The sequence below is a fragment of the Microtus pennsylvanicus genome, chromosome 13 (assembly GCF_037038515.1).
Source record: "Microtus pennsylvanicus isolate mMicPen1 chromosome 13, mMicPen1.hap1, whole genome shotgun sequence".
NCBI lineage: Eukaryota > Metazoa > Chordata > Mammalia > Rodentia > Cricetidae > Microtus > Microtus pennsylvanicus.
Window position 1 is genome coordinate 56,637,448 of NC_134591.1, and position 27,416 is coordinate 56,664,863.

The window sequence follows — 27,416 nt, forward strand, 5'->3', positions numbered from 1 at the left end:
CGCTAGAGGTGAATACTAGAGACTGGGTATCTGCCAGCTCTTATTTGTCTCTTGGAAATTCTTGGCTTTCTAACTCACCATCTGGAAGACCCGTAAAAGCACTGTCAAGCATTCCCTGTCCCTGGAGGGACATGGGGTTTACTTGTCAGAAAGCTTGCATCTTGCACACAGCTTGGAGTACTGCTTGAAGTTTCCACGTCTGTTCTTCCAGAGCCAGTGCAGTTGAGAGTCTGGCCTGTGCTTGTTGCCTGCACTTGCTCATTCCTTCTTGATTCTACTTGTCAAAAGCATAGTTGCAGCTGCTCAGAGCATATTGTGCCAGTTTTTGTTCATTCTCTGAATTTCATTAATCTCCAAAACTTGCTATTTTGTTTGATTTCAAAGCCTTGGAATTTCAGACTTTGTGGTCACAATTGAAATTTATGAATCTTATTTATAAAGAAGAGGAAGCCACTGGGGTCCTGTCCAAATCTGTGGAACTGTCTCTGGCTGACTGGAGGCCGTTCTTCTCCAGGGTCCCTCGTAGGGAGCATGTCTCCTCCTTTGTGAGGCTGCAGCTGGAATGGCTTTTTGTCTGCTTTTAGCCTGAGGATGCATTTGTTGGGGGAGGGGGCACGCTGCTAGGCAGATTATATAGTGACATGGTTGTTGGCTTCAGGTAGAGCAGTACTTGACTTCATGGCATGTCTGAGACCATCAGGGAGCAGCAGCAGGTGTAATGAACCACGTGACACAGCTCTTCCCAGGAGTGCAGAGTAAGCCAGTGATGTGGTGGGCATTCCTGGCCTTGCTATTAAATGTGAGCTTCGCTTCAGGCAATTCTCCCTTGGAAAATGCCAAGAGTGTTTGTGGGCTGGAATGTAACAAGGGGTGCCTAAGTGACTGACTGGTGGGATTTATACTTCTTCTTGATCTTTTTAAAACTACTTCTTGCTATTCAATAAACAACTATCTTTCTTTTAGATTTTTTTGTTTTGTTTGTTTGAGTATTTTGTCCACTATATAACCAAACTAGTTTTTTTTTTTTTTTTCAAGACTATGGCTTTGGAGCCTGTCCTGGAACTAGCTCTGTAGACTAGGCTGGTCTCGAACTCACAGAGATCCGCCTACCTCTGCCTGGGATTAAAGGCGTGTGCCACCATCGCCCGGTTAACCAAACTAGTTTTTGACTGGCTATACTCCTGTATCAGCCTCCTGAGTGCTAGGATTACAGGCATGTGTCATGACACCAGCAAACAGGCTTATGAGTCTGTCTTTTCAATTGTACCTGAATAAAACAGTCGAGAACTCCAGGCCGTTTATGATGAGCGTGGACCTAGACAATAGAATCAGCAGTGCGTTAGACATGTTAGACATGGGCGGGAAGGAAAATTCTGCCGCAGCTAAGTTTTTGTCTCGCCCTGGGTCTTGTGTCTGATGCATTCTGGATAGGGAGGGGTAAGCCTCTCCTAAACCCTGTGCTCTGTCCTTACAGTGTGATCTTGTGGCTGGGGGATCTCAACTACAGAATAGAAGAGCTGGATGTGGAAAAGGTGAAAGCGCTCATTGAAGAGAAGGCATTTCAAACCCTGTATGCATATGATCAGGTACAGACGCTGCGCTGTGTCTTCCTCGGGCAGCTGCTCCACCACTGTGAGAGCGGCGAGCCCAGTTTCTCCTTCCCTAGCCTGGAGGCTTCCCTAAGGGCCCGATGTCCTCTGTTGCCTGCATTCCATCTGCATTCCTTTCTCTTGGCTTTGTCCGGGAAGCACTTTGTGTCCCTTAGAGTAAGAACACACTTTCCCATCCACTCAAGAGACCAGGAATTGGGGTCAAAGGGGCTTTATGTTATTGGTTTTGTTTCTTCCTTCAGTAAAGAAACTAGTTGGTATACGTCTGGTGGTTTACTAATTCTCTTTAGAATGAGTTCGCTGCCCCTGCCTCCTCCTTGTTACCAGTTTTCTCCAGTGGGCGCGAACTTGCTCGGCTCTTCTCTGTTTCCCACCGCCGCTCATGGTCCTGTCGTTGTAGGACGCCTTCCGGAGAGCAACAGCCACTTCACAGGCTGCTCCCCTCGGTAGACTTGTCCAGGGTGCTGGAGCCCTCTTTCTTTTCCACCTGAGCTCTGGGTCTGAATCCTTCAATTGTTCCCTTTCCCTGCACAGAATAGTGGAAGGAGAAGAATCTTAACTTAGCTGTTTCTCATCATGGAATCATTTCTTTGACTTGTGGAATAGAAATAGTTTTCTCATGGGTCCTTTCCCTTTGAGGTAGGGCTTGGGAAGTAGATTAATTTCATGGTTTCCACCAATCCCAGTTTTGACCTTTTATTCTGAGGGCTTTTCTCCCCTGTTCTTTTGCATAGCTGAAAATCCAGGTGGCTGCTAAGACCGTCTTTGAAGGTTTCACAGAGGGCGAGCTCACCTTCCAGCCTACTTATAAGTATGATACTGGCTCTGACGACTGGGATACCAGGTGAGTCAGAGGTCACTTCCGGGGGCTAAGGAGATAGAAACCCAGGAATTCTGGAAAGCACTGGCCCTTGTGGACCTGAAGAGGATAAGGTCCTTGTGACTCCATGGCCAAGCATTTCTTCTCGGTATCTGCTCTCTGTCCACATTATTTCTTCTGACCCAGGCATCATTCCACCATGCGTCTTGATACTGATTGACTTTCCTTTTCTCCCTGCCTTTTTTTTTTTTTTTTTTTTTTTGGTCTTTTTGAGACAGGGTTTCTCTGAGTAGCCTGGGCTGCCTATTGACCAGGCTGGCCTCAAACTCACAGAGATCTTCCTGCCTCTACCTCCTGAGTGCTGGGATTAAAGATGTGTACCACCACTGTCCAGCTTTTTTTTTTCCTTTTAAAAAGGTGTATTTATTTTTATTTTACATGTATGAGTGTTTTTGTCTGTATATATGTATGTACGCTGCATGCTGACCTGGTGCCTGCAGAAGCCAGAAGAGGAGGCCAGATATCATGGAACTGGAGTTATAACTCCAGCTGGTTGTAAACCACTATGGAGTCTTCTGCAAGAGCAGCAAGTGCTCTTAGCTGCTTAGTCATCTCTGCACCCACCAATTGACTTTGAGCTTTGTTTAAGATAATGTGATGATTCTAGCCAAAGTGCTTGCTTGGTCTTAACATACTAGTTAATACTTCTTAACAGTGCTTACAGTATGCCAAATACTCCTGGATAGATTGGATTTGTATATCTCACTTTAACCTGTTAAGAACCTGTTGAGGAGGCTGGAGAGATGGCTCAATGGTTAAGAGCACTGGCTGCTCTTCCTGAGGACCCAGTAATTCCTAGCACCCACATGGTAGCTCACACCTGTCTATAACTACAGTTTCGGGGGACCTAACACCCAGTGCTCATAAAAAATAAAAATATATGTTAAAAAAGAACATATTAAGGTAGATATGGTTTATTATGAGACTGGGAGAGTTCAAGAGCCTCCCAAACATGCAAGTGGTAGAAACAGAATTTGAACTCAGGCAGAGTTCCAATTCCCTTAACCTGTTCCCTTAACCACTTTCTTCTTTTTTTTTTAATTTTTTAAAATTTATTAGATTTTTAAAAAATAGCAATCCAACTTCCCACTCTCCTCCTCCCATTACCTCCACACACCCTTCCACCCCACTCCCAACCAATCCTCAGAGAGGGTAAGGCACATTGCTTTGTGGAAGGTCATAAGGCCCTCCCTACTATATCTAGGCTAATATATATATGATATATATATATGTATATATCATATCTATATATATATCCTATCTATCTATCTATCTATCTATCTATCTATCTATCTATCTATCTATCTATCTATCTATCTATCTATCTATCTATCGAGAATAGGTTCCCAAAAAGCCGGTACATGCAGTAGGGATAAATTCTGGTGCCACTGCCAGTGGCCCCTCAGTCTGCCCCAGCCTTTCAACTATTAACTGTCCCACACATTCAGAGGGACTAGTTTGGTCCTATGCTTGTTCCTTTCCAGTCCAGCTGGAGTTGGTGAGCTCCCATTAGCTCAGGTAGACTGTTTCAGTGGGTGTACCCATCATGTTCTTGACCTCCTTGCTCACACGCTCATTCCTCCCTCTCTTTAACTGAACTTTGGGAGCTCAGTTCAGTGCTCTGATGTGGGTCTCTGCCTCTGTTTCCATCAGTTGCTGGATGAAGGTTCTATGATGGTATTTAAGATATTCATTAGTCTGACTACAGGGCAAGTCAAGATCAGGCCATCCACTTTCTTTCAAGGACCATAAATTGTCTATTCTCCTGTTGCTGTTTCAGTTTTCTCTCCATCCCCACACAATGACATAGGGCAGGGACTCACTCTGGACAGTTTGCTGTTGGAGCTTTCATAGTTGCTGTGGATGATACCCACAGGGATACCTTGTTCCTCCATGGCCTGATCATCCGCCATCTTAGATCTTTTGGCTGCAGGGATACAGGGGTTCTGCCTCATCTTTCCCACCTGAGCCATGGCACACACTAAGCAGGGGGTCTGCTGTTTCTGTGAGCCTACCAGGGTGGACTTTGTATTTCAGTGAGAAGTGTCGTGCTCCTGCCTGGTGTGACCGAATCCTCTGGAAAGGAAAGAACATCTCTCAGCTGAGTTACCAGAGCCACATGGCCTTGAAGACCAGTGACCACAAGCCCGTCAGCTCGGTGTTTGACATTGGGGTAGGTGGGCAGCTTGTTTTTATATATATATACCAGGGCTGCTTTTTGTCTCTCTGACTCTCTGATCTTTTCCTCTTAGCCTTGAGGTGAGGAAGCTCTTTTTAAAATGTGTTTAAGGTCCTGGAGAGATGGCTCAGATATTAAAAGTCCTTGCAGCTCTTACAGAAGATTCAAGTTTGGTTCTTAGCACTCATATTGGGTTGCTAGGACCACCTGAGCAGGTGGATCCAGTTCCAGGGGGATCCAGTTGCCTCTGCAGGCATCATGTGAATATGGTACACAGACATACATACATACAGGCAAAACACCGTCTTATCAGGGTTACTCTTGCTGTGTGGAAAAAACAGGACCAAAGCAACTTGGGGAGCAACAAGGATTCATTTGGCTTATGTTCTTCACTAAAGGAAGTCAAGACAGTAACTCCAACAGGGCAGAGCTGATGCAGAGGCCATGGAGGGTGCTGCTTGCTGGTTTGCTTCTCATAACTTGCTCAGCCTGCTTTCTAGCAGCCTAGAGGTGTCCTAGCCCTATTGGGCTGGGTCTTCCCCCGTCAATCACTAGTTAAGAAAACATTCTACAGGCTTGCCTAGAGCTCCACAGTTTTTTTTTTTTGATCTTCCAACAAGCTTTATTTATTATAGTATACACAAAATAATACATTTCCCTTTTTTTGTCTAAAATATAAAAGGTTGTAATTAATGTAAGAAAAGCTATATACAATAAGTACAATAACTATACACAATATATATAGGCAGTAAGTACATCAACCCTGCCTACTTCATTAGCATTTGACAAATTCAGAGAAAATACACCATTATCTATCCTATCTTGGTGAGTTCAAAGTGTTGTACCTAATTCATATTCTATTCTAACATGTATTACTATACAAAACTATTTTTTGATATCTCTCAAACTTATATACTTTACATATCTTTACTGAGCTTCTTTTCGGCATCTACTAAACAAGGAAAACCATGACTATCTTGTCTACAACTCGCTCAGAGAACCAAGAAGGAAATAATGTTAACTGAGTAAGCAGGAAGTAGAAGCAAGTGACTTCCATAAAATATGAGAAAATACAGAAACCGCTGGCTGCCTGGACATCATCCAATTGTTCTTTGCAACATTGGAGCGTCTATCTTCAGCCTACAGGACTATAATACCTGATAGACTTCTGTGAAGCAGGGTATTCTGAAGGGCTATCCTGCCTAGTTTTGGCAAATGTTGGCAGTTTTTTCTTTTGTGTCCTGCTTGTCCAATTTGGACTCAGTAGCTGAGTCAAGGGCAGTGAGCAGTGACTTCTTATCTTGCCCAGTGGTTTACTTTTGCCACAAAGAAACTAAAGTCCATGTGGAGTTTCTTTGATGCCCATCATCTTCTCTGACATAGATTGGTGCTGCCAAGAGCAGACATGTCTCAACGTCATTTAAAAAAAAAACACACACAAAAACTATGCTATTAAAACATCTTAAATGCCACATTCTGTGGATCTATGACGTGTTTAAAGATGATCTGTCAATCTAAAATATCTGTTTGACCTTGAAAACATACCTAATATGACTACAAGTTTGCTTGCAATAGGTAAATAACTACTAACCTACATTTCTTCATTATCCTAAATAGTTTAATACCAATTTTCAAGGACTATAAATTTGCATTACATTGTTAAATGAGTTGTATAGGTATAATACCTTGAATAAGATTAAAATGTATATACAATATGTCCTAACAAAAGTAAACTAAAATTTGTATCAATATACACAACTTCCAAGCCAATGTAAAATATTTAAAACTAGTAGTTGCTTTTTTAGGCTTAAAAGCAGATTCAATAATTATCTTTTTATCCTATTTCTATATCACCCTTATTTCTCTTCAGAGTAGTTTCAATAATCTGCTCTTTTATACTATCATGTCTGTATTCCCATTTATCCTTTGAAAACAAGAACTCTGAATTTAATCACTATTTAGCTTTTTTCCTGACCATTAGCAATACCAACTTGTAACCAATCCTACAGCTCCATGTTATGGAGGAATTTTTTTAATGGAGGTTCCCTCCTCTTAGATGACATTGGCTTGTGTCAAGTTGACATAAAACTAGCCAGTACGCACTCATATACATAAAATAAAAATAAATACATTTTTAAAAAGTACAATAAGATTTATGTGTAAAGTTAATTACTACTGCATTTATATACATCTGAATACTTCCACATACAGGGCTGTTCCCTTTTGCCTCTTGGACTTTGTTTATGCATTTGCAGTTGAATGTGTCAGTATTCTGCATACAGCACACAGATATTCCCCCCTCCTTTTTTTTTCTTAAAAGAGCTCACATTATACACATTCTGTGATCATCTTTTGACTTCATTGAAAATGTTTTGGGGCAGGAGAATGTAGCTCATTTGGTGCAAAGCTTGCGTGGTGTGCATGAGCTGCTGTATTCGGTTCCCAGAACTACACAAACCGGATGTGGCGACACATTTTTGTGACCCAGCACACAGAAGGCGGAGATCGGAAGATCTGGGGTTCGGGGTCATCCTTGCTTACACCTGGTGCAGTAGAGACTATCCTTCATGGGCATTTTTTATTGTTCTTTTTTGTTTGTTTCTTTTTGTTTTTTGAGACAGTGTCTCTGTATAGCCCCGACTCCTGGTACTCACTCTGTAGACCAGGCTGGCTTAAACTCATAGAGTTCCGCCTGTCCTCTGCCTCCTAAATGCTAGGATTAAAGGCGTGTGCCACCACCGCCTGGCTCATGTGCATTTTTTTTATGTCTGTATTTGAGTATTTCTGTAGACTGAAATTCATTCTCTTTCTAGTTTTCTCTTTGTTTCTTTGTTGATACAGGGTTTCTCCTTGTAACCCTAACCCTGGCTGTCATGGAACTCCCTCTGTAGACCATGCTGGCCTCAAACTCACAGATCCACCGGCCTCTGCTTCCCCAGTGTGGGATTAGAGGTGTGCTCTACTACTGCCTGCCTTAGACTGAAGTTCTCAGTGGTGACATCAGTAGTTCAAGGAGAATTCTATTTTAGCAGGCAATAGTTTGAGCTATTCAGAGAGCTATAACAGGATTGCTGGAGCCCAGGGTTTTGAGACCAGTTTGGCAAACATAGCAAGACTCTCTCTATGTGTGTGTGTGTATGTACATGTTTTTTTTTTAATGTATTAGTTTATAAGAGGGGGTGCAGTAATGTATGTGAAGGGACACAGTAAAGAAACCCCCTACAGGACTGCTCCATTATTTTAATGTGAATAAGAGAGAGAAAATATCTAAAGGCATCTGGAGGAGTCCAGAGCAGAGGGAAAGAAGACAGCACTGCCTGGCCTAGGAAGTGGGAGAGAATAGTGGAGATAGACTGGAAGGGAGAGAGAGTAGAGCACAGCAGTCAAGAGGCTAGCACGAGCTAGAGACAGTGGGGGGGGGGAGAGAGAGAATAGTAGAGAAGAGTGGGTTATACTGGAAGGATGAGTAGCTGGGGAGGGAAAGACCAACAGACTGTTGTGGACTTTGCAAACCTAACTATACTTGTGACACTGAAGGAGCCTGGAGGTCAGTGTGGGTTTTGATCTGCTGATAGGTCCACAGATAGTCTTTGCACGCCCCTTCTGCCAGAGGCAAGGGAAATGGCTAATTTTGGTAGATGGGAACTGGTTTCATTAGTTCCTGAAGAATGCTTTTATCTAACAACTGGAATTCCTCTATGGTCCAGCTTGAGCTCATTTCTAGATACATGGACTGCCTAAGACCTACTAGTCAGTGCCCGCTCATTTATTAGTGTCTACTCCCAACAGCTTTTACCATTTCAAAAGGCATATTTATTTATTACTGCCTACATGCTTGGTGCTCCTAGAGACTACGAGAAGGCACATGTTTTGTCTGCATACATGTATATGTATGGCCTACATGCTTGGTGCTTCCAGAGGCCAGGACAAGGCAGGAACCCAGCCCCCTGGAACTAGAGTTACAGATGGTTGTGAGCCACTATACTAGTGTGGAAAATTGGGTCTTCTCTAAGAGCAGTCTGTGCTCTGAACCGCTGAGCCATTTTTCCAGTTCCAGTTCGTATTGTTTTATACTTCCACCAGCTACAGATGAGCTTACTTTCCCGTAACTTAGGCAATATATTTTTAATTTATTTTATGTACATTGGCGTTCTGCCTGCATGCATGTCTATCTGTGTGAGGTTGTCGGATTCCCTGGAATTGGAGTTACAGACAGTTGTGAGCTGCCATGTGGGTGCTGAGAACTGAACCTGGGTCTTCTGCAAGAGTAGCCAGTGCTCTTAACCGCTGAGCCATCTCTCCAGCCCCGCCAATAATATTTAAAAATCGTTTTAGTTAATACAATGAGGAGAGAGAGAGAGCATTGTTTTAGGTCACAGCTCCCTGACCCTACTGAAGTTAGACCTTCCAGTACTCATTATTTATTTGCATTTTGTCTCCAGAGGCTTCTGTGTTGCTTTGTGCTGCCTGTTCTTGCAGGTGTAGTAGAGTAGATACAGCTCAGAATCTGAAACTGGAGACCAGCCTAAGTCTGGGTGTGGTGACTCTGGCCTTTAAGCTGTGAGTTGGAGGCCACCCTATTCAGAGACACTCTCTGAGAAGGGGGGCACTAAGTAATATTGCAATTAATATTTTATTGTTGAAAAGTGAAAAAAAAAGTGTTTATAATTAAAATACAGACGGGAGAGCCTGACATACTTTTCCTTGCCAGTGAGTTTGGGTTAAAAAAGCAGAGAAGTACATCTTTCTATCAAAACCATAGAAAAAATAACCCATTGCTGGCCTTTGGGTGGCAGCAAGGAGGACAGAGATAGAAAGCGTCTTTTGGTCAAGACCTGATACCCAAGGAGGATCAGCTGGGGCATTCCAGTGTCCTCCTGCTGATCAAGAAGCAGGCAGCCTTTTAGTAGCTTGGGGATCCTTCTGTGAGTCTGTTGTTAATTAGGTTATTTGTTAATGTACTAAATCAGTATACTTAGCTGTTAGCTGCTGTTTCCTGATACCCCAAGCACTCTCAACACCAAGAAAGAAGAATGGGCTGAAGGTGTCACACTCAGTTTCTAATGTTTTCCTCCCAGGTGAGGGTTGTGAATGAAGAACTCTACCGGAAGACGCTGGAGGAAATTGTCCGCTCCCTGGATAAGATGGAAAATGCCAACATTCCTTCTGTATCACTCTCCAAGCGGGAGGTAGGAAAGACCCAGACTTTTTAAAAATATTAGCATCAGGGTTTGGGGAATTGGCACAGTTGGTAGGACCTGAATTCAAGCCCCAGAACCCATGTTGGGGTGGTGGTGGGCGTTGGACATTGTGTTGGGTGTTGTGACATGACCTTTATTCCCAGAATTTGGGAGGCAGAGGAAGGTGGATCTCTGAATTCAGGCTAGCCTGGTCTATAGCAAGTTCCAGGAATTCCAGGTCAACCAGGGCTACCTAGTAAGACTGTCTGAAAAAACAAGCAGAGTTCAAGGAAAGATAAGATACTTTATGCTGCAGCTGTCCAGCCCCTTGGCAGAGTGAGCTTGACCTTCAGGCTCGGGTCAACTAGAGCATGGTATTTTGAAAATGGTTTTGGATGTAGCAGATGGAAGCCTACGTATAGAAACAACTTGGGCTTTGGCTTGCGTAGGCCACTAGTCTTCAGCGGCAACTGTGCCATCCCAGCTAAATACATTTCAGAGAGATGGTCCTTTGTTTTCTTCCCTAGACAAATACTTTTCCCAGTCAGGGTGGGGGCACAACTTGAAAAGAGAACACTGGTTCTGACTGATCCCTTGTCTATTCCAAGTTCTGTTTTGAGAATGTGAAGTACATGCAGTTGCAAACACAATCCTTCACGATTCACAATGGCCAAGTACCCTGTCAGTTTGAGTTCATCAACAAGCCTGATGAAGAGTCTTACTGTAAGCAGTGGCTGACTGCCAAACCCAGCAGAGGCTTCCTCCTGCCAGGTAACAAGTTTCTTCCTCGGCTCTGGTTTTTGCATGTCCTGTCTGTCCTTTTCATTTTTCTACATAAGCTTTTTGCTTCTGAATAGCCAGAACTTTTCTTGTTTTGCTTTGTCTTGTTTTGTTTTTTGAGATAGAGTCTCTCCATTATATAGCCCTGGCTATCCTGGCGCTCACTATGTAGACCAGGGTGGAAATCTGCCTGCCTATGCTGGCTCTGCAACATTTTCTCCCAATCTCTATAGCTGAACTCAGCCATATAAAAATGGAAAGTGCTGAGGGGCATGCATTCAGTTTCAAGAACATTTTAGTCGCTTGTGTGCACCGTATTCTCACAGATTATGGGAAATGCTACTACTTTAGGGGTCACCTCCACTGCCTCAAGGTGTCTCGATGAAGAACATAAAGAAATAAAAAGGAGGTCTAGAAGAGCTAGTTCTAGGACAGGAACCAAAAGGCTATGGAGAAACCCTGTCTCAAAAAATCAAAAAAAAAAAAAAAAGAAATAAAAAGGAAAGGAGAGGACATGGCTACTCCTTGTTATGGTGGAGGAGAAAGTTTATTATAAATAAAAGGAAGAGCATAGGTGATGTAATGGTCTGTTCTGTCCCTTTAAGAGACAAGCCCCCCACCATGGCCTGATCTTCCTTCTGCTTCCAGTTTGAGCCCTCCCTTTCTCTCTCTCTCTCTCTCTCTCTCTCTCTCTCTCTCTCTCTCCCTCCCTTCCTCCCTCCCTCCCTCCATTTCTCTCTCTCTCTCTCTCTCTCTCTCTCTCTCTCTCTCTCTCTCTCCCCTCCTTCCCTGCCTTCCCCCCCCTCAGAGGCAGCTTCTGTCTTTCCCTTCTCCTCTTCCCCCTCCCTCCCTCCTTTCCTCTCTCTCTCTGCTCTTCCCCTTCTCCCCTTCCCTTCCATAACCCACTAAATAAATATCCAACTTAACTCTGCATGGTGTGCCTATCTGTCTTAGTCTCTCACCCGCCACACAGCTTCCTGCCTGAGACCCAGCTGCCTTTACGACCTGTCATGGTCTCGGGACCCACTGCCCACTGTAGCCACTTGGGGACCTGCAGCATTTTATTTAAACCATAACAGGTAGAGGTAGAGCTATCTGGGAGAGTCCAGAGTGGGCATGACCAACCTGAGCTCTGCCATGTGGGGAGAGAGGGAAGGGAAAAGGGAGAGAGGGGAATCAGGTACAGCAGCCACGAGGCCAAAGTTGCAAAAGCAGGTGGGTAATGTCTGAATTATATAGGGAAGAGCCTCTGGGGAAGGACAGCCCCAGCCCCTGGGCTAGAGAGTTCAGGGTAGAGAGTGGGGTATACATGCCATACCCTGTAACAAGTAGGGACTGAGGGATGTTGAGAGAATCTGGTGGTCAGGTCCACTTTGATTTGTTAAATAGGCACTTTAGCCATTTGTCCCAGGGTTTGAGACTTAATAGTATCCACTCAGGTGGAGAGAGACAATGGGTAGTAATCCAGAAATGTTAACAGCACCCCCAGAATGTAATATTCTTATTTTGCAAACTGGAGAATTAAGGGTGTTTCCTGGCTACTTCCCAGGTAATAACTCCCCTTGATCTGTGAAGGGGGTGTGTGTTTTCATCTTACCTGGTCCAGGGCTGGTCCTTTGATCCAGGCCTTCTTACTGGATCATTCTCCTGGTTTAAACTGTGCAGCTCAGTACTTGAGTTTCTGAGCATTTGTTTCCAGTTTGCATGTGCTGTCTTCACGTTTCCAGGCTGGGCTGTGCACATTTTGTGCTTCCCCAGGGCAAGCACACGGGTCCTTGCCAATCGCTGCCTTCTCTTTCCTTTCTTAAACCTTTCTGCCTTACTCCCTTCCCTCCTGCCTCTTCCTCCTCCTGCTGACTGCTCCCTAGCTCATGTGACTTTTAAACTTTTCTGCAGATTCTCACGTTGAGATTGAATTGGAGCTCTTTGTAAATAAGGCTACTGCCACAAAACTCAACTCAGGCAAAGACAAAATCGAAGACATTCTGGTTTTGCACTTGATCCGAGGAAAGGATTACTTTTTGTCTGTGTCTGGGAACTACCTGCCCAGCTGTTTCGGGTCTCCCATTCATTCACTGTGCTACATGAGGGAACCAATCTTAGACCTACCACTGGAAACCGTTAGCAGGCTGGTGAGTAACAGACTCGGAGAAAGCATCCAGTAGTGGGCAGCTTGGGCCAACACTGTCTTTCTCTATCAACCTTCCTGGGTGTAAGCTTCTTGTAGCCTCCTAGAGCTTGTTTAGGATCAGTATAACAAGCTACCCCCTCCTCACCAGGCAGCTTTTTCCTGCTGGTCCAGCCGAGGCTCATTTGTGCTAATGTAATCAAGCAGCAGCCGTGTTGGCCACCGTGTTGAAGGTGGCCTGGCCTCTCTTGCCTGCCTCAGTGGTGGTTGCCCTCTGGCTTCTGCACATGGGCCCTCAGTGTGCAAGAAATGAGCTCAAGCTTCTGCAGGTAGAGGCAAGAACAAGAGAAAAGCTAAGGCCTTACGTGGCATGGCTGACGAAGCCCACACAATATCACTTCTGCTTTGCTGTGTGGTTTGGAGCAAGTTGTGAAGCCATCCCTATTCCAGCGTAGAGAGTCTCCGCCTCCTCCTGTGCACAGCTGTGGAAGATGGTCACACTTTCTCGTCTTTCTTTTATACCCCTGCACGTGTTAGAGCAGCAGGCGACAGTAACAAAGCTCCATGGACTGGCACTTCACAGTTTGAGAGGCTGACGTATATGACAAAGATCCCTGATGACTTGTTTGATGACGGCCCACTTTCCTCAGTGTCCTCCTATGTCAGGAGTGGGAGACTCTTGGTTTTCTTACTGCACACCAGTCCCGTTTGTGACTACATAGCCCTTATGACCAAGCACCCCCAAAGGCCCCGTTTCCAGATACCATCACATTGGTGACTAAGATTCATTATGGTAATCCAGGCGGGATGGAGGAGACACATAGCATAACCATTCAGTGTCCAGCGAGCAGTGCAGTAGGGAAATTTAGCCACGATCCTAACTTCCTAGTGAAAGTTTTCTATTTTAAAAAAACTGTCATCTGGGGGACTGAGAGATAGCTCATTTGATAAAGTGTTTGCCATGCAAGCATTAGGACTTGAGTTCAGTTCCCCAGAACCCACACAAAAGGTACATGTCTGCCCGGTGGTAGTGGCGCACGCCTTTAATCACAGCTCTTGGGTGGCAGAGGCAAGCAGATCTCTGAGTTTGAGGCCAGCCTGGTCTACAGAGCGAGTTCCAAGATAGCCAAGGTTACACAGAGAAACCCAGTCTTGGAAAAAAAAAAAAAAGGAAAAAAAAGGTGCATGTCTGTGATTCCCAGCTCTGGGAGATGGGGACAGGTGCCATGGAACCCATTGTCTAGGCATTCTCGACAAATGGGAAAGCTCCAGGCTCAGTGAGAGACCCTGTCTCAAAGTAGAAACCAACTAAAGAAGACACTCAGTCTTGACCTCTGGTTACCACATGCATATGTACACGTACACACACACACACACACACAAAATGAATAGACAAATACATAATGATGATCTGGCAGGTTATCTTAAAACAAGTTTGCTAAGAACCACAAGGCTCCTATGGTGACCACCCTAGCACAAGGGGACAAATTTGGCACAGATTTGGGTAATTTGTACACCTTTTTCCCTAGAACTCTTATTTTCAATTAGGAACTCTTGAACTATTCACTTTTTTTCCTTTTTTTTCATTTTGATTTTCTGAGACAGGGTTTCTCTGTGTCATAGCCCTGACTGTCTTAGAATTCGCTCTGTAGACCAGACCAGCCTTGAACTCACAGAGATCTGCCTGCCCTGCCTCGAGTACTTGAATTAAAGGTGTGCACCACCACCGCCTGGGTTAACTGTTCTCTCTGTTATTTAATGTAGATGAAAACAAAGCCAGTCAAGGAGAGCCATTTGTCACAGGTCATGTGGTGAGTGGCAGTGGACCTGGAGTTTGAGTTCACAAGTGTGTGCTCTTTTCATGCACCGTCTCTGGTTCTAGCCGTGGGATGCTAGAGGAGCTTTCCTCTGTGGAGTTAGGCACATACTACCCCATTCACTGGAACTGCTTGCCACAGCTCTCCCCGTCCTTCAGAGTCGCCGTTTGTCACCCAGTCGTATCGCCTGGCCTCCTTTTTTATTTTTAATTTTTGGCCTCTGGAATGTTTGGTTTAGTGGCATTGAAAAGCTTCCCTTTGCTGTTTGCTGTCCCTGTATTGTGCATTCTCCTGAAGCTCCACCTTGTCATGACTTGTTTTTCTTTCTTTGGAGACTTTGATGCCAGTGCAGACTGCGGATGACAGGAGCCAGCTGGAGAACCCCCTGGAAATCCCCAAAGAACTCTGGATGATGGTTGATTACCTGTATAGAAATGCTATCCAGCAGGTAGGCTGGGACTAAGGCAGTCAGACTGCAGCCAGGCTGCCTTTGAAGACCAAGAACTTTTGTATGGAAGCTTTTGTCCCGAGGAATCTGTGGAGAATTGTGCCCCCAGGGAGTAGAGTGACTATTTCATACTTGACCCTGATTCCCCATAGGGAAGCAAAGCAGACTTCCCAGCTAAGTGTTTCTTCCCCAGGCCTCTTAGTCTCTCCAGAGAAGGACTTCTGAGTGGCTCCTGTGAGCTCATTTTGATGTCTTCTGCAGGAACTCTCACCTGCTTCCCAGAATGAGGACAGATGGAACCCCCAGGCCATGAGTCTGGACTGCTGATTTCTGGAGAGATACAGGCAGGCTTCCTGAGATTAGTGGTCAGTTTGACTGACTTGACCATAGACTTATGAGGTCCAGGCTCCGAAGCCAGGGATGGAAGAGGTCACAGGAGGCTGGCGGGTTAAGGAGAGTGTGAGGAATCACAGACTATTAAGAGATATTTTATCCAGCAGCACAGGCCACCAGTCAGGCTGACACTGACAGGCACCCAGACACAGGGCATCACACAGGCTGTGTAGAGGTAGACACAGGGGCAGGCTGCTAAAGACCAAGGTTCTTGCCTCTGATCTCAAAGCTACATTTATAGACATTTTAATATTGTAGCAAAATATATTCATATTCTTTTTCCCTCTCTCCATCCCTCTCCCATTACTCTTACCTCCTCCCTCTCTTCTCCCCCCTCTTACTGTCCCTTCATTCTCTCTCCCGACCCTCCCCCCAGTCACTGTCCTACACCTCCAGTGCTGGGGACTACACTTAGGCCTCCTGCATGTTAGGCAGCACAACTGAGCTGCATTCCCAGCTGTTTATTTTTTGAGTTAGTATCTCACTATGTAGCCCAGGCTAACGCCAAACTCCCTAGTCCTAGACTAGTTTTGAACTCATGATCCTTTTGCTTGAGCCTCCTATATGCTGGGACTGGGGCTCCACCATGCCTGGCTTTTCCTCATTTTTCCCTACTCACACTGGTGTTGCAGTATGCCAAATTGTGTTCATTTAATGCTCATAACAACTTTTGGAGGAAACATGCCCTGAAAGGTGAATAACTTACTCTCAAGCTGATGAACATACAATAGTGGCCTTTGTTTTTAAAAATTTTTTAAATTGAATTTTTAAATATACATGTCTTATGTATATGTATTATACTTATTATCTTGTTGTTCTTATAATTTTGGTCATGCTATTGTTAGAACCCTGGGCCTTAGCTTTCTACCACTGAGCTACACTCCTAGGCCCCAGAATTCACTTTTATGAGCGGTCCATCTTCTCTGTAGATCTTTCAAATGTACCTTGTGAGTAACATATGTAATATTTATTGATAGTTATAGTATGTTGAGTTGCTTTATGAAACAAATGAATCCAAAATACCTTGAGACTAATAGAATGATGTTTACTTCCATATTCTTATTTGCATAAGGTCAGAGGAGTCTTTCTGCCCCTTACCACTATTTCCTTTTTGTTGTTGTTTGTTTGTTTTGGGTAAGGATCACAGTAGCTTTCAGTCTTACACATGGCACGTCTCTCATAACACTGTAGGATGCGTGCTCTGTGTGGCTTTTCTCGTACCCTGGGTCCTGTTTTGTGTAGCATGGCCTCCCCACAGCTTTATAATGCACGCTTAATGACGTATGGTAAAGCCATGCGAGGCCTGAAGATGAGTCAGTCACAGCAGCCTGAGTCTCATTGACACTGCGGTGATTCAGAGGTCTCAGTACACGGCTGACGTTTGGACTCTGGTGATGTGGGTAAGTCAGAGAATCACTGCCAGTCCTCTGAGAAAATAATTGTTGTGTGGGTTTCTTCCCTCTTGCAGGAAGATCTGTTTCAGCAGCCAGGCCTGAGGCCAGAATTTGAACATATAAGAGACTGCTTGGATACCGGAATGATTGATAACCTCTGTATCCTTCAGAAATTTGTGTGTGCATGTGAGAATATGAGAGCTTTTAAAAGAGAGAGAAGCATATCTCAAAGCCTGGCGTCCGATAGTGTGACCTTGGCTAACAGGCTCTACTTACTCAGAACCTTTTCAGAGAGGACATTACGGCTTCACGCAGGCAGCGTGGCACCTGACAAACAGCATGGTGCCTTTGAGATGTGGACTGGCATCCTAGCACTGAGTAGAGCCTGACTGAGCAGGCAGCCCTTCTGGCACATGCTTGTCCCTGGGCCTTCTATCCCTGGGCATCACCGTCACCCGTTCCTTAACTGTGGGCCAAAGGTGCCAACAACCATTCCGTAGCTGAAGCCTTGCTGCTTTTCCTAGAGAGCCTGCCAGAGCCTGTCGTCTGTTACAGCGCCTACCATAAATGCCTGGAGTTTTCTGGCAACTGCGTAGCCAGCAAGCAGGTGAGGGGAGCACCGAGCATTAGCATGCGTAGTAGCTAGCCCTGGTCATGTGAAGCCTGGCACAGCCAAACAGAACAGGCCCTCAATCGCAGTGGCTTGGAAAATTAATATCTTACCTTCTCCTGCAGTGGCTTGGAAGATGAACTTCTTTCTTTCTCATGCCCGCTCTTCCTTTCATGTCCCCTTTGCTTTTAATAGCATCGCCCTTAATTCCAGTGACTCAGCCCTGAAACCTGAGTCATTTCTGATTCCTCCCTCTCCTCACCGCCCACGCACCCAGTCCCATTGATCCATCACTTTTCCACTCTCTCCCGTCGTCACTGTTTACGTGGTGCAGGGCTCTGTGTTACTGCGCTCCCTCTCTTCTTCATTCTGCGTGCTCCAATTAGATCGTGAACTTAAAGGTGCCATCCTATTAGACAAAACCATACTTACCTCTTTTTTAAAAAATTTATTTATTTTTTATGTACATTGGTGTTTTGACATGGGTGTCAAGTTCCCTGGAACTGGAGTTACAGACAGTTGTGAGCTGCCATGTGGTTCCTGGGAATTGGACTCATGTCCTCTGGAAGAGCAGTCAGTGTTCTTAACCCCTGAGCCATATTTCCAGTTCCATACTTACCTCTTTGTTCGCTGTTTTTAATGATACTTCTCATTTCTTTCTCTTTCTTTTCTTTTCCTTCCTTTCTTTTTTATTTTTATTTTTGTTTGTTTGGTTTTTTTGAAGCAGGTTCTTTCTGTGTGACTCTGGCCTAGAATTCAGTGTGGCCCAGGCTGACCTCAATTCATTATCCTTCCACCTCAGCTTTCCAAGTGCTGGGATCACAAGTGTGCATCACCACACCCCACTCGGTGATTGATATAATAATGAACAACAGTTGCCAACAGTACGTGTTCCAGAACCTTCGCTCGTATCCATTGAGTCTGGGTGTCTTCTGGAACCTGCCTTTTCCCAGCTCCCTAGCTGATTCTTCTGTGCAGATACGTGGGCTATTCACTGGATTCCAGCCTGGATTACCCTTCCAGGCTTAGTGCCTGTGCAGCCAGTGTATTCCTGCCAACACTGATATTTCCTGTTCTCACTGCTTATTAGTTTGCTTTCTCTTGCCTTCTATGCCCCCCCCCAGTACCTAATCCTTACTGTTACAAGTATAATTTTATCTTATATTCAAGACCCAACTAAAATGTCTTAATTCCCTCAAGTTGTCTGAGAACATGGAAGTTCTCAGAATTAGAAGTCTGACCTCTAAATCATGCAGTATTTGACCTTTATGTGTGTCTGATACTTATGCCAAGTGGTGCGTGATTATCTGTGTGCATTCTTACATTTGTAAGTTATAATCACAGTTCCTGATTGAGCGAAGCTGCAAACCCCACCTCTCTCTTTCAGGTCATTTCCACTCTCCCCACATTCCACAAAAATGTCTTCAACTACTTGATGGCGTTTTTGCAAGAACTGCTGAAAAATTCAGCAAAAAATCATTTGGATGAAAATATTCTAGGTAAGTAGCCAAGTGTCTAGGGCAAGCATCTCTACCGAGTCACTGAGGAAGGAAGCGGAATTAAAATGTGTTTTCTTTTCTACATTCACCTCCCCTTTTCCTAGCCTTTACTTCCTTTTCCCCCAAAGCTCAGAGGAAAGTATTTGCTTTTGCTTTTTTTTTTTTAAACTTTTGTTTGTTTTGTTTTGTTTTGTTTTATTTTGAGACAGGGTTTCTCTGTGTCTGCCCTGGCAATCTTGGAACTGCTTTGCAGACTAGGCTGGCCTTGACCTCAGAAGAGATCTGACTGCCTCTGCTTCCTGAGGCTTTTTTTTCTTTTAACTTTTTAAGAGATAGGGTCAAGTTATGTCTGTTGCCAAAGCTGGCCTCAAACTCATTGTGTACCCCATGCTGGCCTTGGTCCCCTGAATGCTGCAAATGTGCCGCTATGCCCTGTTCTGAATGAAGTTTATATGTAGATTGTTTGAGGCTGGAAGGATGGCTTAGTGGTAGAACGTTTGGCTCACGTGTGCAAAGCCCTGGAGCTGCCTGTTTCGGCTGGACTAGCTGGCTGGCCTGTCTGCAGGATCCACCTCTCCACCTGCACACCGCTGGGGTTTCAGGTGTGAGCCAGTGTGCCTGGCTCAGGGGTGGGTGCTGGGTCTGCACTCAGGTCCTCTCACTCCCTGAGCCATCTCCACAGCCCACTGTATAGCTCAGACTGGGCTGGAGCACATGTACCACCACACCCAACTATGGTTTTTCAAGGAGAAAATACCTGGGCATAGTGCACATCTTTAATCCCAGGACTCAGGAGGTAGAGGCAGGTGGGTCTCCTGAGTTTGAGGCAGCCAGGGTCTGCTTTTCCTTTAAAATTTTGCTTTTGGATAGTCCTTCCTCTCTCCTAGTCACCCTAGTAGTCTGGTTGCTAAATGGTGTTTTCTGTTTCTGTCATGCACAGCTAGTATATTTGGCAGCTTACTGCTCCGAAACCCAGCTCGTCCCCAAAAACTTGACATGATGGAGAAGAAGAAGGCCCAAGAGTTTATTCATCAATTCCTCAGCAGTCCAGTCTGAGCCTCAGTACTTCTCTCCTGTCTTACCCAAGCAGCCACAATGGTCAACCCCGCCTGTTTCAGCTCAAGAGCTGCCCTAAAGTACTCTGAGGCCAGCTGGAAGCAAGAACGGCAGCTACCTGTTTCTTGAGCCTACACCTGCTCCTTACCCATGTCATTGGCTAGTACACCCATCTTGACTTGTGAAAACATGGCGGAAATCCACAATTATAGAACTGACATTCAATGTTCACCTTTAGTTATTTAACACAAATAGAGGTCTATTTGTTTATTTTATTTTATTTTTTAAAGAAAGTTAAGTAACTGTATTTTGCCTTACTCAAACTGCCTCTGGGACATACAGTCAGTGAGTTCCTTGTATCCCTGACTGAGCATCTCATAATTAGGTATTTGGGCTAGCTGAAGTCCTTGAAGAACAAGTTGGACAGCAGGAATTTGGTTAGATGTTCCTGGATAAACAAATTTTAGCCATTCCAGATGCTCCCACTGTCCAATCTGAGGACCTGTATATACGCAGGGCAACACTGCCCCCTTTCTACTCAGCTCCAAGGCCTCTCAGTGGCTCCTAAAAGCACAGAAGAAAAGGGGGCTCTGGTGAAGCAAGTGAGCTTTTGTAGGTCAGACAGTCCTCCCAGCTGTATATAATGTATCCCCTCTCATATGTGTAATATATTTTGATGATAAATGTATTTTTAACAGTCGTGATTGTCTTTTTCTTTTTTTAAGTTACGTGTGTGTGTGTCTGTGTGTGGCGGTGGTGGTGATATTTGCATGTGTGAATGCTGGTGCCAAGAGAGGCGAGAGATTCTTGTGAAGCTGGAATTACAGCTGGTTGTGAGCCACCCAATGTGGGTTCTGTGAATCGAACTCAGGTCAAGCGCAGTAGATGGACTTAACCACTGAGTCTTCTCCCCTCATTCCCCCCTTTCAAAATATGGTAGTTCTTAGCAGATGGGTCTTTGTGGCTTAAGCACAGAAGCAGCTGGTCAGGGGCCAAAGAGACATGCGTGGCAGTCTAGCGTGTGAGAGTCACTATTCGGTATAACCCAAGCAGAGGGAATGGCACAGCAGTTTGGGGCTGAATCCTGATCTAGCCTATAAGGGCATTGCTCCAACCTAAACGTTCCAGAGAAGTCGCTCTTGGGGAAAATAAACAGTAGTTTATGTGAGGGTCTAGTAATTATATTTACTGGACTATAGTAGAAGTACGCGCAAAATCGCTTCTTTGGCTTTGGATACTGCTACCAGGTAGTGGTTTCAAGGGTCTGTAGGCTGAGTGTTAACAGCTGAAGAGGGGATCGGCCAGTAGGTGGCGCTGACCCTCCCGAGAACGAAAACCCTCCCTAGGACGGGAAAGTTGGGACTGCCACCTCTGGCAGGCGTCGGAACGGGAAGCGACTGAAACAGTCCGCTCTGCTTTCGGGTCCTAGGACCTCAGCCAGGAGAACTACGCTGCGTGACAAGGGCGCAGTGGAGGAAGAAGAGGGATGCCGAGGGCTGGCCTACGAGCCTGGAAAGCGGCGGCTCACTGCGCCCTTCCCGCTGCAGCTATGGGCGCAGCCCGGGCTGAGGACACCTCGGGCTCGTGGCTGGTGTCGCGTGGTCTCCAGAACCCGACACCCGCCGCTCCCTACGGTCGGCTTCCCCAGCCGCCCAGGAGCTCCTGACGCCGCTCACCCCGCCCACAGCCCGCCGGCTGGAGGCGCGGTCCCAACCCTGGACGGCAGAAGCCAATCAGAAGCAGCAGTGGTTGAAGGAACCCGCCGGCCTCTTCTTCCTCCGGAAAGAGGAAGCGGAAGTGACGCTAGGGACAGGTGGGGGCAATCATGGTGCCGCTGGGGAGGGGAGAAGCTGCTGCTGCCGCCGTTGCCGGGAGCCGCGGAGGTAAAAGCAGAAGCTGGACTGGCTGGGGCTGGGACTCCCCGGGGGGCGCGGGACATGGGCTCCCTGCCGAAGCCGTCCCGGGTAGAGACTTCATTCCACTCACCAGAGGGACCCCACCCCTCCTCCGTTTCCATGGGGATGGGTATCCAGCCCCCCTTCTCTGTTTCCATGGAGACCCGGACCCTGCCCCTCTTCGCCCAGCTCGTAGCCCCCAGCCTGCCTCGGGGTTTTTCTGTGTAGTCCTGGACTAGGGGTGCTTTTCCCGGTCAGGTTCCTCCTGCCAGTCTCTCAGGGGTGCTCGGTTCACACTCCTCGGCCACACTCGCACCTCCTGGTCTTGTTTGTTACGGAAAGTTGGTCTCTGCGTTGCCGCCGAAGGTGCCGGGGCAGCCCACCGGGAGCTCTCGGTATTCTTATCTCTCGTCTCAGAGACAGAGAAACGTGCCTTTCTAGGGTTGCGTAAGCAAAGGTTCGGGCTGGTTCCTCTCTGATTAGATCCCTTGACCTGTGTCTGGTAACTACCTCGCCTTCTTGTCGCTCTGGCTCGTGAAGAAGGCTCACTTGCTAACCCCCGAGCAGGAGAGAAAATGCAGAAGCAGGCTGAAAACCAAGTGATGTGCTGATTATTTTAAATTCTCCTTTTGTGTCTGCCGAACCCACATTTGTAGAACCTGTGTGTTTTCGGGTGCAGGAAGAATCACCATTCCAGACCATGAAAGCTTCAAATTTGGTAATTTCCTCAAGAGACTGTGTCTTCGAAAAGAGACGTTATCTGCTCATCTGTCATTCATTTTGTTGCTATTTCCTGCGTGCCTCGTGTCAGTACGGTGTGCGAGGGACAGCCTTTTGGGGCAGAAAGCCTAGTCACGCTGTTACAGGCATACTTTCTGGCCCATGTCATGTTTTAGGATACAAATAATTAAAATGATTTGCATTGACTATGATTTATTAGGGGTTAACCCCTCCACCCCACGTGTTCTAGCAACGACGGAAGGAGTCTATCCTCTTTCTACTGTTTGACAGGACTGTGTTTTACCTGCCATTTCTCTTTCACTCCTTATGAGACGGGGACTGTGAGTCCCACTGTAGAAAGACAAGGCACCGTTTGGCCAAGCAGTCAGGGGCAAACCAGGATTTGTAGGTGATTGTTTGTGTTCAAAGTGTTGTTTCTGCACCATCAACAACACGAGGCTGTGTACTGCCTCACGGTGTGACTGAGGGGGAGGGTGTTCGGATGGGAGTGCCTCACTTGAGGTTTATAGCTGCTGGTCCTTGAACTGCGTGCAGTTTGCTCTTTTCTCCTCACTAGGTGCATACCCATCTTTAAGGTGTGTGACAGTAAATCACAGTTAGGTCTTCTGAACTGCTAACTTTAAATTTTTTTTTTTTTTTTTTTTTTTTTTTTTTTTTTTTTTTTTGGTTTTTTCGAGACAAGGTTTCTCTGTGGTTTTTTTGGAGCCTGTCCTGGAACTAGCTCTTGAGGACCAGGCTGGTCTCGAACTCACAGAGATCCGCCTGCCTCTGCCTCCCGAGTGCTGGGATTACAGGCGTGCGCCACCACTGCCCGGCTAACTTTAAATTTTTGAAAAAGAAAAAAAGATATACTACTTTCCCTTAACAGTGACTGATTTTGCCAAATTTTAAATATTTCTAAGGAAGGTTTTTGTTTTTTTTTTTTGAGATTCTCACTGTGTATCCCTGGTTTACCTGGAATTTACAGAGATCTGCCTTCCTCTACCTGCCAGGTGCTGGGATTAAAGGCATGCACCACTATGCCTAGGCCTGAATTGCTGTCTTTTTTGATTGAGACAGGATCTTATTATCTAACTTTGGTTGACCTGGAGCTCACTATGAAGGCCAGACTGACCTTGAACTCCCAGAGGTCTGCCCGCCTCTGCCTCCCTCCCAAAGTCTGGGATTAAAGCCTTGGTTTGCTCTTTAAAGCGAGGGAGAATGATCCCTAAGGTGTTTAGGAGGTGGTTGAGTCTTGTGCCTGGCTCTAACTCTGTGTTGTCTGTTGCAGAAAGGCCATTACCGTTCTGTTTCTCACAACTGGGCTGAGCACAACTGAACCATGGGGGAGCACAGTCCAGACGACAACATCATCTTCTTTAAGGGAGAGGAAGATGACCTAACCCCGGATGACAAGATGCTCAGGTTTGTGGATGACAGCGGACTGGTGCCGTCCTCATCTGGAACTGTTTATGATAGGACCACTGTTCTCATAGAGCAGGACCCTGGCACTTTGGAGGATGACGACGACGACGGACAGTGCGGAGAACACTTGCCTTTTCTAGTGGAAGGTGAAGAGGGCTTCCTAATAGATCAGGAAGCAATGTCCCAGGGTTATGTACAACACATTATCTCACCCGATCAGATTCATTTGACTATAAACCCTGGTTCCACGCCCATGCCAAGAAACATCGAAGGTGCAACCCTTACTCTGCAGTCGGAATGTCCAGAAACGAAACGCAAAGAAGTAAGTAAAGCAGTGGATGCGGGCCCAGTGTGGCTGTGGGTCAGCTCCTTGTGCAGCGTGCTGGCAGTCTTAACTGGGGCTAAAGGAGCCCCCGGGCTTAGAGCCCGCAGTAGTCTTGCCTGTCAACAACACATCTGCTTCCTGTTTTGTTGTGACTGCTTTCTAGAACTGTTGGATTGTATGGCCACTTTGTATTAAGAAATACCACGCTGTAATATTATCAGATTTCCCTCATCACATTATAAATAAAGTAGAAATGTCACCGAAGTGAATGCATGATTACGCTGCGAAAGTCACAGTGTGGTTCCTCTGCTAGCTGAGTGACCAGGTTTGTGTCTGATAGCTAGAACTGGCTGTAAATGCTTTGTTTGGGAGATGCCTGCGGAAATGAGCTTTATTAATTTAGTGACTGTTTAATGGATAGTGACGGGTAGTTTTTATACTTCAGGCCAGAGACCACAAATGAGACCAGGTTAGCGGAAAGTTGCCACATTTGTGTTCAGATAATGTGGATAAAATAATGCCTTTCGGGATATCCTGGAAACTGTAAAGCATTTTTCAAATTATAGTGCTGAATTTGAATGAAATCAAGGATACGGCTTAAACGTTATTCAGGAACTAGTGCAAGTTCATTTGAAGAGAGGTCCCTGGCAGTTACTGTGTTGAGGACTCAATGTCAGGTACTACCGAGCAGAAATAGACCTCGTTTCTTTAGGAAATGTTTTTCCTTTTCTGATTTAGTGAAGGTCTGAAATTACATGCAACTTGTAGAAATGACTTATTCATGACATTTGGCTTTTCCTTTATAACCTTAGACTCTTTAGTTAGGGGTAGAATGCCTGCCTAACATACTTGAAGGCTTGACCTCTAGTTCTGCAAATAAATAAATAAATATTGTAGAGCTGTAAATGATTTTGAGAGACCCAGTAATCTTTGCAGCACCTCAGACGTCTGTTCTATGGTCTGTGCTTGAACTTTCCAGAATGGGAAGAGCACAGGTTCTTGGAGCTCAGTCCAGTCCAGTCCAGTCGGTCCAGTTCGTTTGTTGGTCCGCTCTGATTGCTAGGAAGCTTTTGCTTGTATAGGACCAAGGTCTGTCCTCATGTAGTGCTGCTCCCTGCCTCCAGGGCTGTCTTCCTGAGAACCCTTCTCCCATGGGGCAGCCGGCACATTTTTAAAGGTGCCGCCATGTCCTTTGGTACAAGCTAGCCACCTACACTCAGATATTTTTCTGATGGCATTGTCCCCAGTCTCTCCTCAATCTGGTTGCCTTGAACTGAAGGAATTGCAGTTTTCCGATGTCCTTTTAGAATCCAGAGTTGAGCATGGTCTCCCCAGAGTGAGTCAGCAGTGCCAGTTGTGTGGCTCGCATCCGTCTCCTCATCTGGACACTGTCCTACAGTCACTGTGTCATCTGTGTTTATTACCTGCATCTCACTGTTGGCTTGTGCTTGGAAACCTCTGGAATAGTGGTTCTTGGCCAGGGCATTTTTGCCCCCCAGGAGACAGTTGGTTGTCATACTGGGGATGGGCTCACTGGAATTGTGTAGGTAGGTGCTGATGATGCTGTTAGATGTTTTATAATGTACAGGCTAGCCTCCGACGGCGAGTACTTACCCTAGGTGTCTTCAGGACTGGGCTGGAAGAGCCTTGTTCTGCATTCTCGTAGGTGCAGCTGTCAGGTTCCGTGCTGGTGAAGGTAGACACTCTGGCAAGCCTCAGGAATTTTCTTGTTGGTCGGCCTATTGTGGGAGCTTGTACAGGGGTCCATCTGCCTTCAGCAGACCCAATTACTCGTTGCTGTGTTGTTGTTGAGATGGCTCCCGTAACCCAAGCTGGCCTCCAGCTTGCTGTGTAGTTAAGGTTGACCTTGAACTTTAGACGTCCTGCCTTCCCTTCCCAATGCTAGGGTGACAGGCATGTCCCTGGCCTCACAAACATTTCAAGCAAGGTGCTGTGATTGCAGATGGTTCTCTGCAACATGGAGGTAGAAATACCTGATGGCAGAGATGTGAGCACCAGGGAAAGAGGTAGCAGTGAAGGGAACCAGTGCTGTATTTGGGAACACAAGGAACTCAGCTGTGTGCTTAGGCGAGCCTTCAGGGTGGTCTTAAATATGTCTTCAGTTTATGAGAAATGTTTCTGAGAGATGGGGACAATGTGAACAGAGAGAGGCAGAAAACAAAGGCCCCTTCCCCTCTTTAGGGAGTGGCCAGCTATCCCCCTAAAACAAGGGTTCTTTCTTTTGTGTGTGTATGTGTGTTTTTCTTTTTTGAAACAGGCTCTAAGGGGAGGGGGACTCGAGACAGAGTTTCTCTGTGTAGCCCTGGCTGTCCTGAAACCGCTCTGTAGCCCAGACTGGCCTTACACTCTCAGAGATCCGCCTGCCTCTGCCTTCCAAGTGCTGGGCTTAAAGGCATGCGCCACTGTGTGCAGCCCAAGCTTTTCTCAAAGTGATCATCATCCTGCCTCCCTAGTGCTGGGATTACAGGCACATTGACCTCCACACATGTGCCTTGGCACATGCCTCCCCCCGACATGCATGTACGCACACACATGCACACAGAATTGGCTTGTGGTATTCAGTTGTAACAACAAAAATGAAACTATTCCTGTTCCTATTTAATTGGCTAAAACAAATCAAATAGCTGTTCCCACCTTGAGATCTACCAAGGAAGAGGGGATGAGACACTTAGTAAACATAGTAAAGCGAACTAAAGTCAGGGGTGCTACAAGCCACTTGGGGCTTCTGTGGGGCTACTTGCAGGCTGTGGACCCTACAGGATGCTTGTGTCTATTCACATACTTTACACTTCTGCGATACTTTTTGGCTGTCTCTTTTTAGTTTAACTACTTGTGGCCAGTGCATTTTTCTGTAAAGGGCTAGATAGTAAATGTTCTTGTCCTTACAGACTCTGTGGTCTCTGTTACAACCAGTCAACTCTTCGATTGTAACACAAAATCAGTCATAGACAATGTGCGGTGGGCTGAGGTGGAGCTCCGTCTGGATCACATACCACAAAGCCGTGGGTTCTATTCCTGGCACTGCAGTAAAGCAGAAAGAAATATGTAAATGAGCA

The 27,416-nt window shown here is 45.9% G+C and overlaps 2 protein-coding genes across 5 annotated transcripts in view; both read left to right on the top strand.

The window, feature by feature from the left end:
• Positions 1-20,674, top strand: part of Inpp5b (inositol polyphosphate-5-phosphatase B) — a 66,454-nt gene extending 45,780 nt beyond the window's left edge. For all 3 annotated transcript variants that reach the window (XM_075946833.1, XM_075946834.1, XM_075946835.1), the window contains 11 exons: positions 1,475-1,586; positions 2,345-2,454; positions 4,528-4,663; positions 9,748-9,858; positions 10,458-10,620; positions 12,526-12,761; positions 14,909-15,022; positions 16,884-16,968; positions 17,289-17,416; positions 18,807-18,918; positions 19,859-20,674. In XM_075946833.1, coding sequence (XP_075802948.1) covers positions 1,475-1,586; positions 2,345-2,454; positions 4,528-4,663; positions 9,748-9,858; positions 10,458-10,620; positions 12,526-12,761; positions 14,909-15,022; positions 16,884-16,968; positions 17,289-17,416; positions 18,807-18,918; positions 19,859-19,974 — 1,423 coding nt within the window. In that variant the 3' untranslated portion in view covers positions 19,975-20,674. The remainder of the gene's footprint in view (positions 1-1,474; positions 1,587-2,344; positions 2,455-4,527; positions 4,664-9,747; positions 9,859-10,457; positions 10,621-12,525; positions 12,762-14,908; positions 15,023-16,883; positions 16,969-17,288; positions 17,417-18,806; positions 18,919-19,858) is intronic.
• Positions 20,675-21,343: 669 nt separating this feature from the next.
• Positions 21,344-27,416, top strand: part of Mtf1 (metal regulatory transcription factor 1) — a 48,274-nt gene continuing 42,201 nt past the window's right edge. Inside the window, exons 1-2 of one of the 2 annotated variants that reach the window (XM_075945310.1) lie at positions 21,344-21,857; positions 23,881-24,336. In XM_075945310.1, coding sequence (XP_075801425.1) covers positions 23,932-24,336 — 405 coding nt within the window. In that variant the 5' untranslated portion in view covers positions 21,344-21,857; positions 23,881-23,931. The remainder of the gene's footprint in view (positions 21,858-23,880; positions 24,337-27,416) is intronic. The other variant, XM_075945312.1, reaches the window with a different exon arrangement.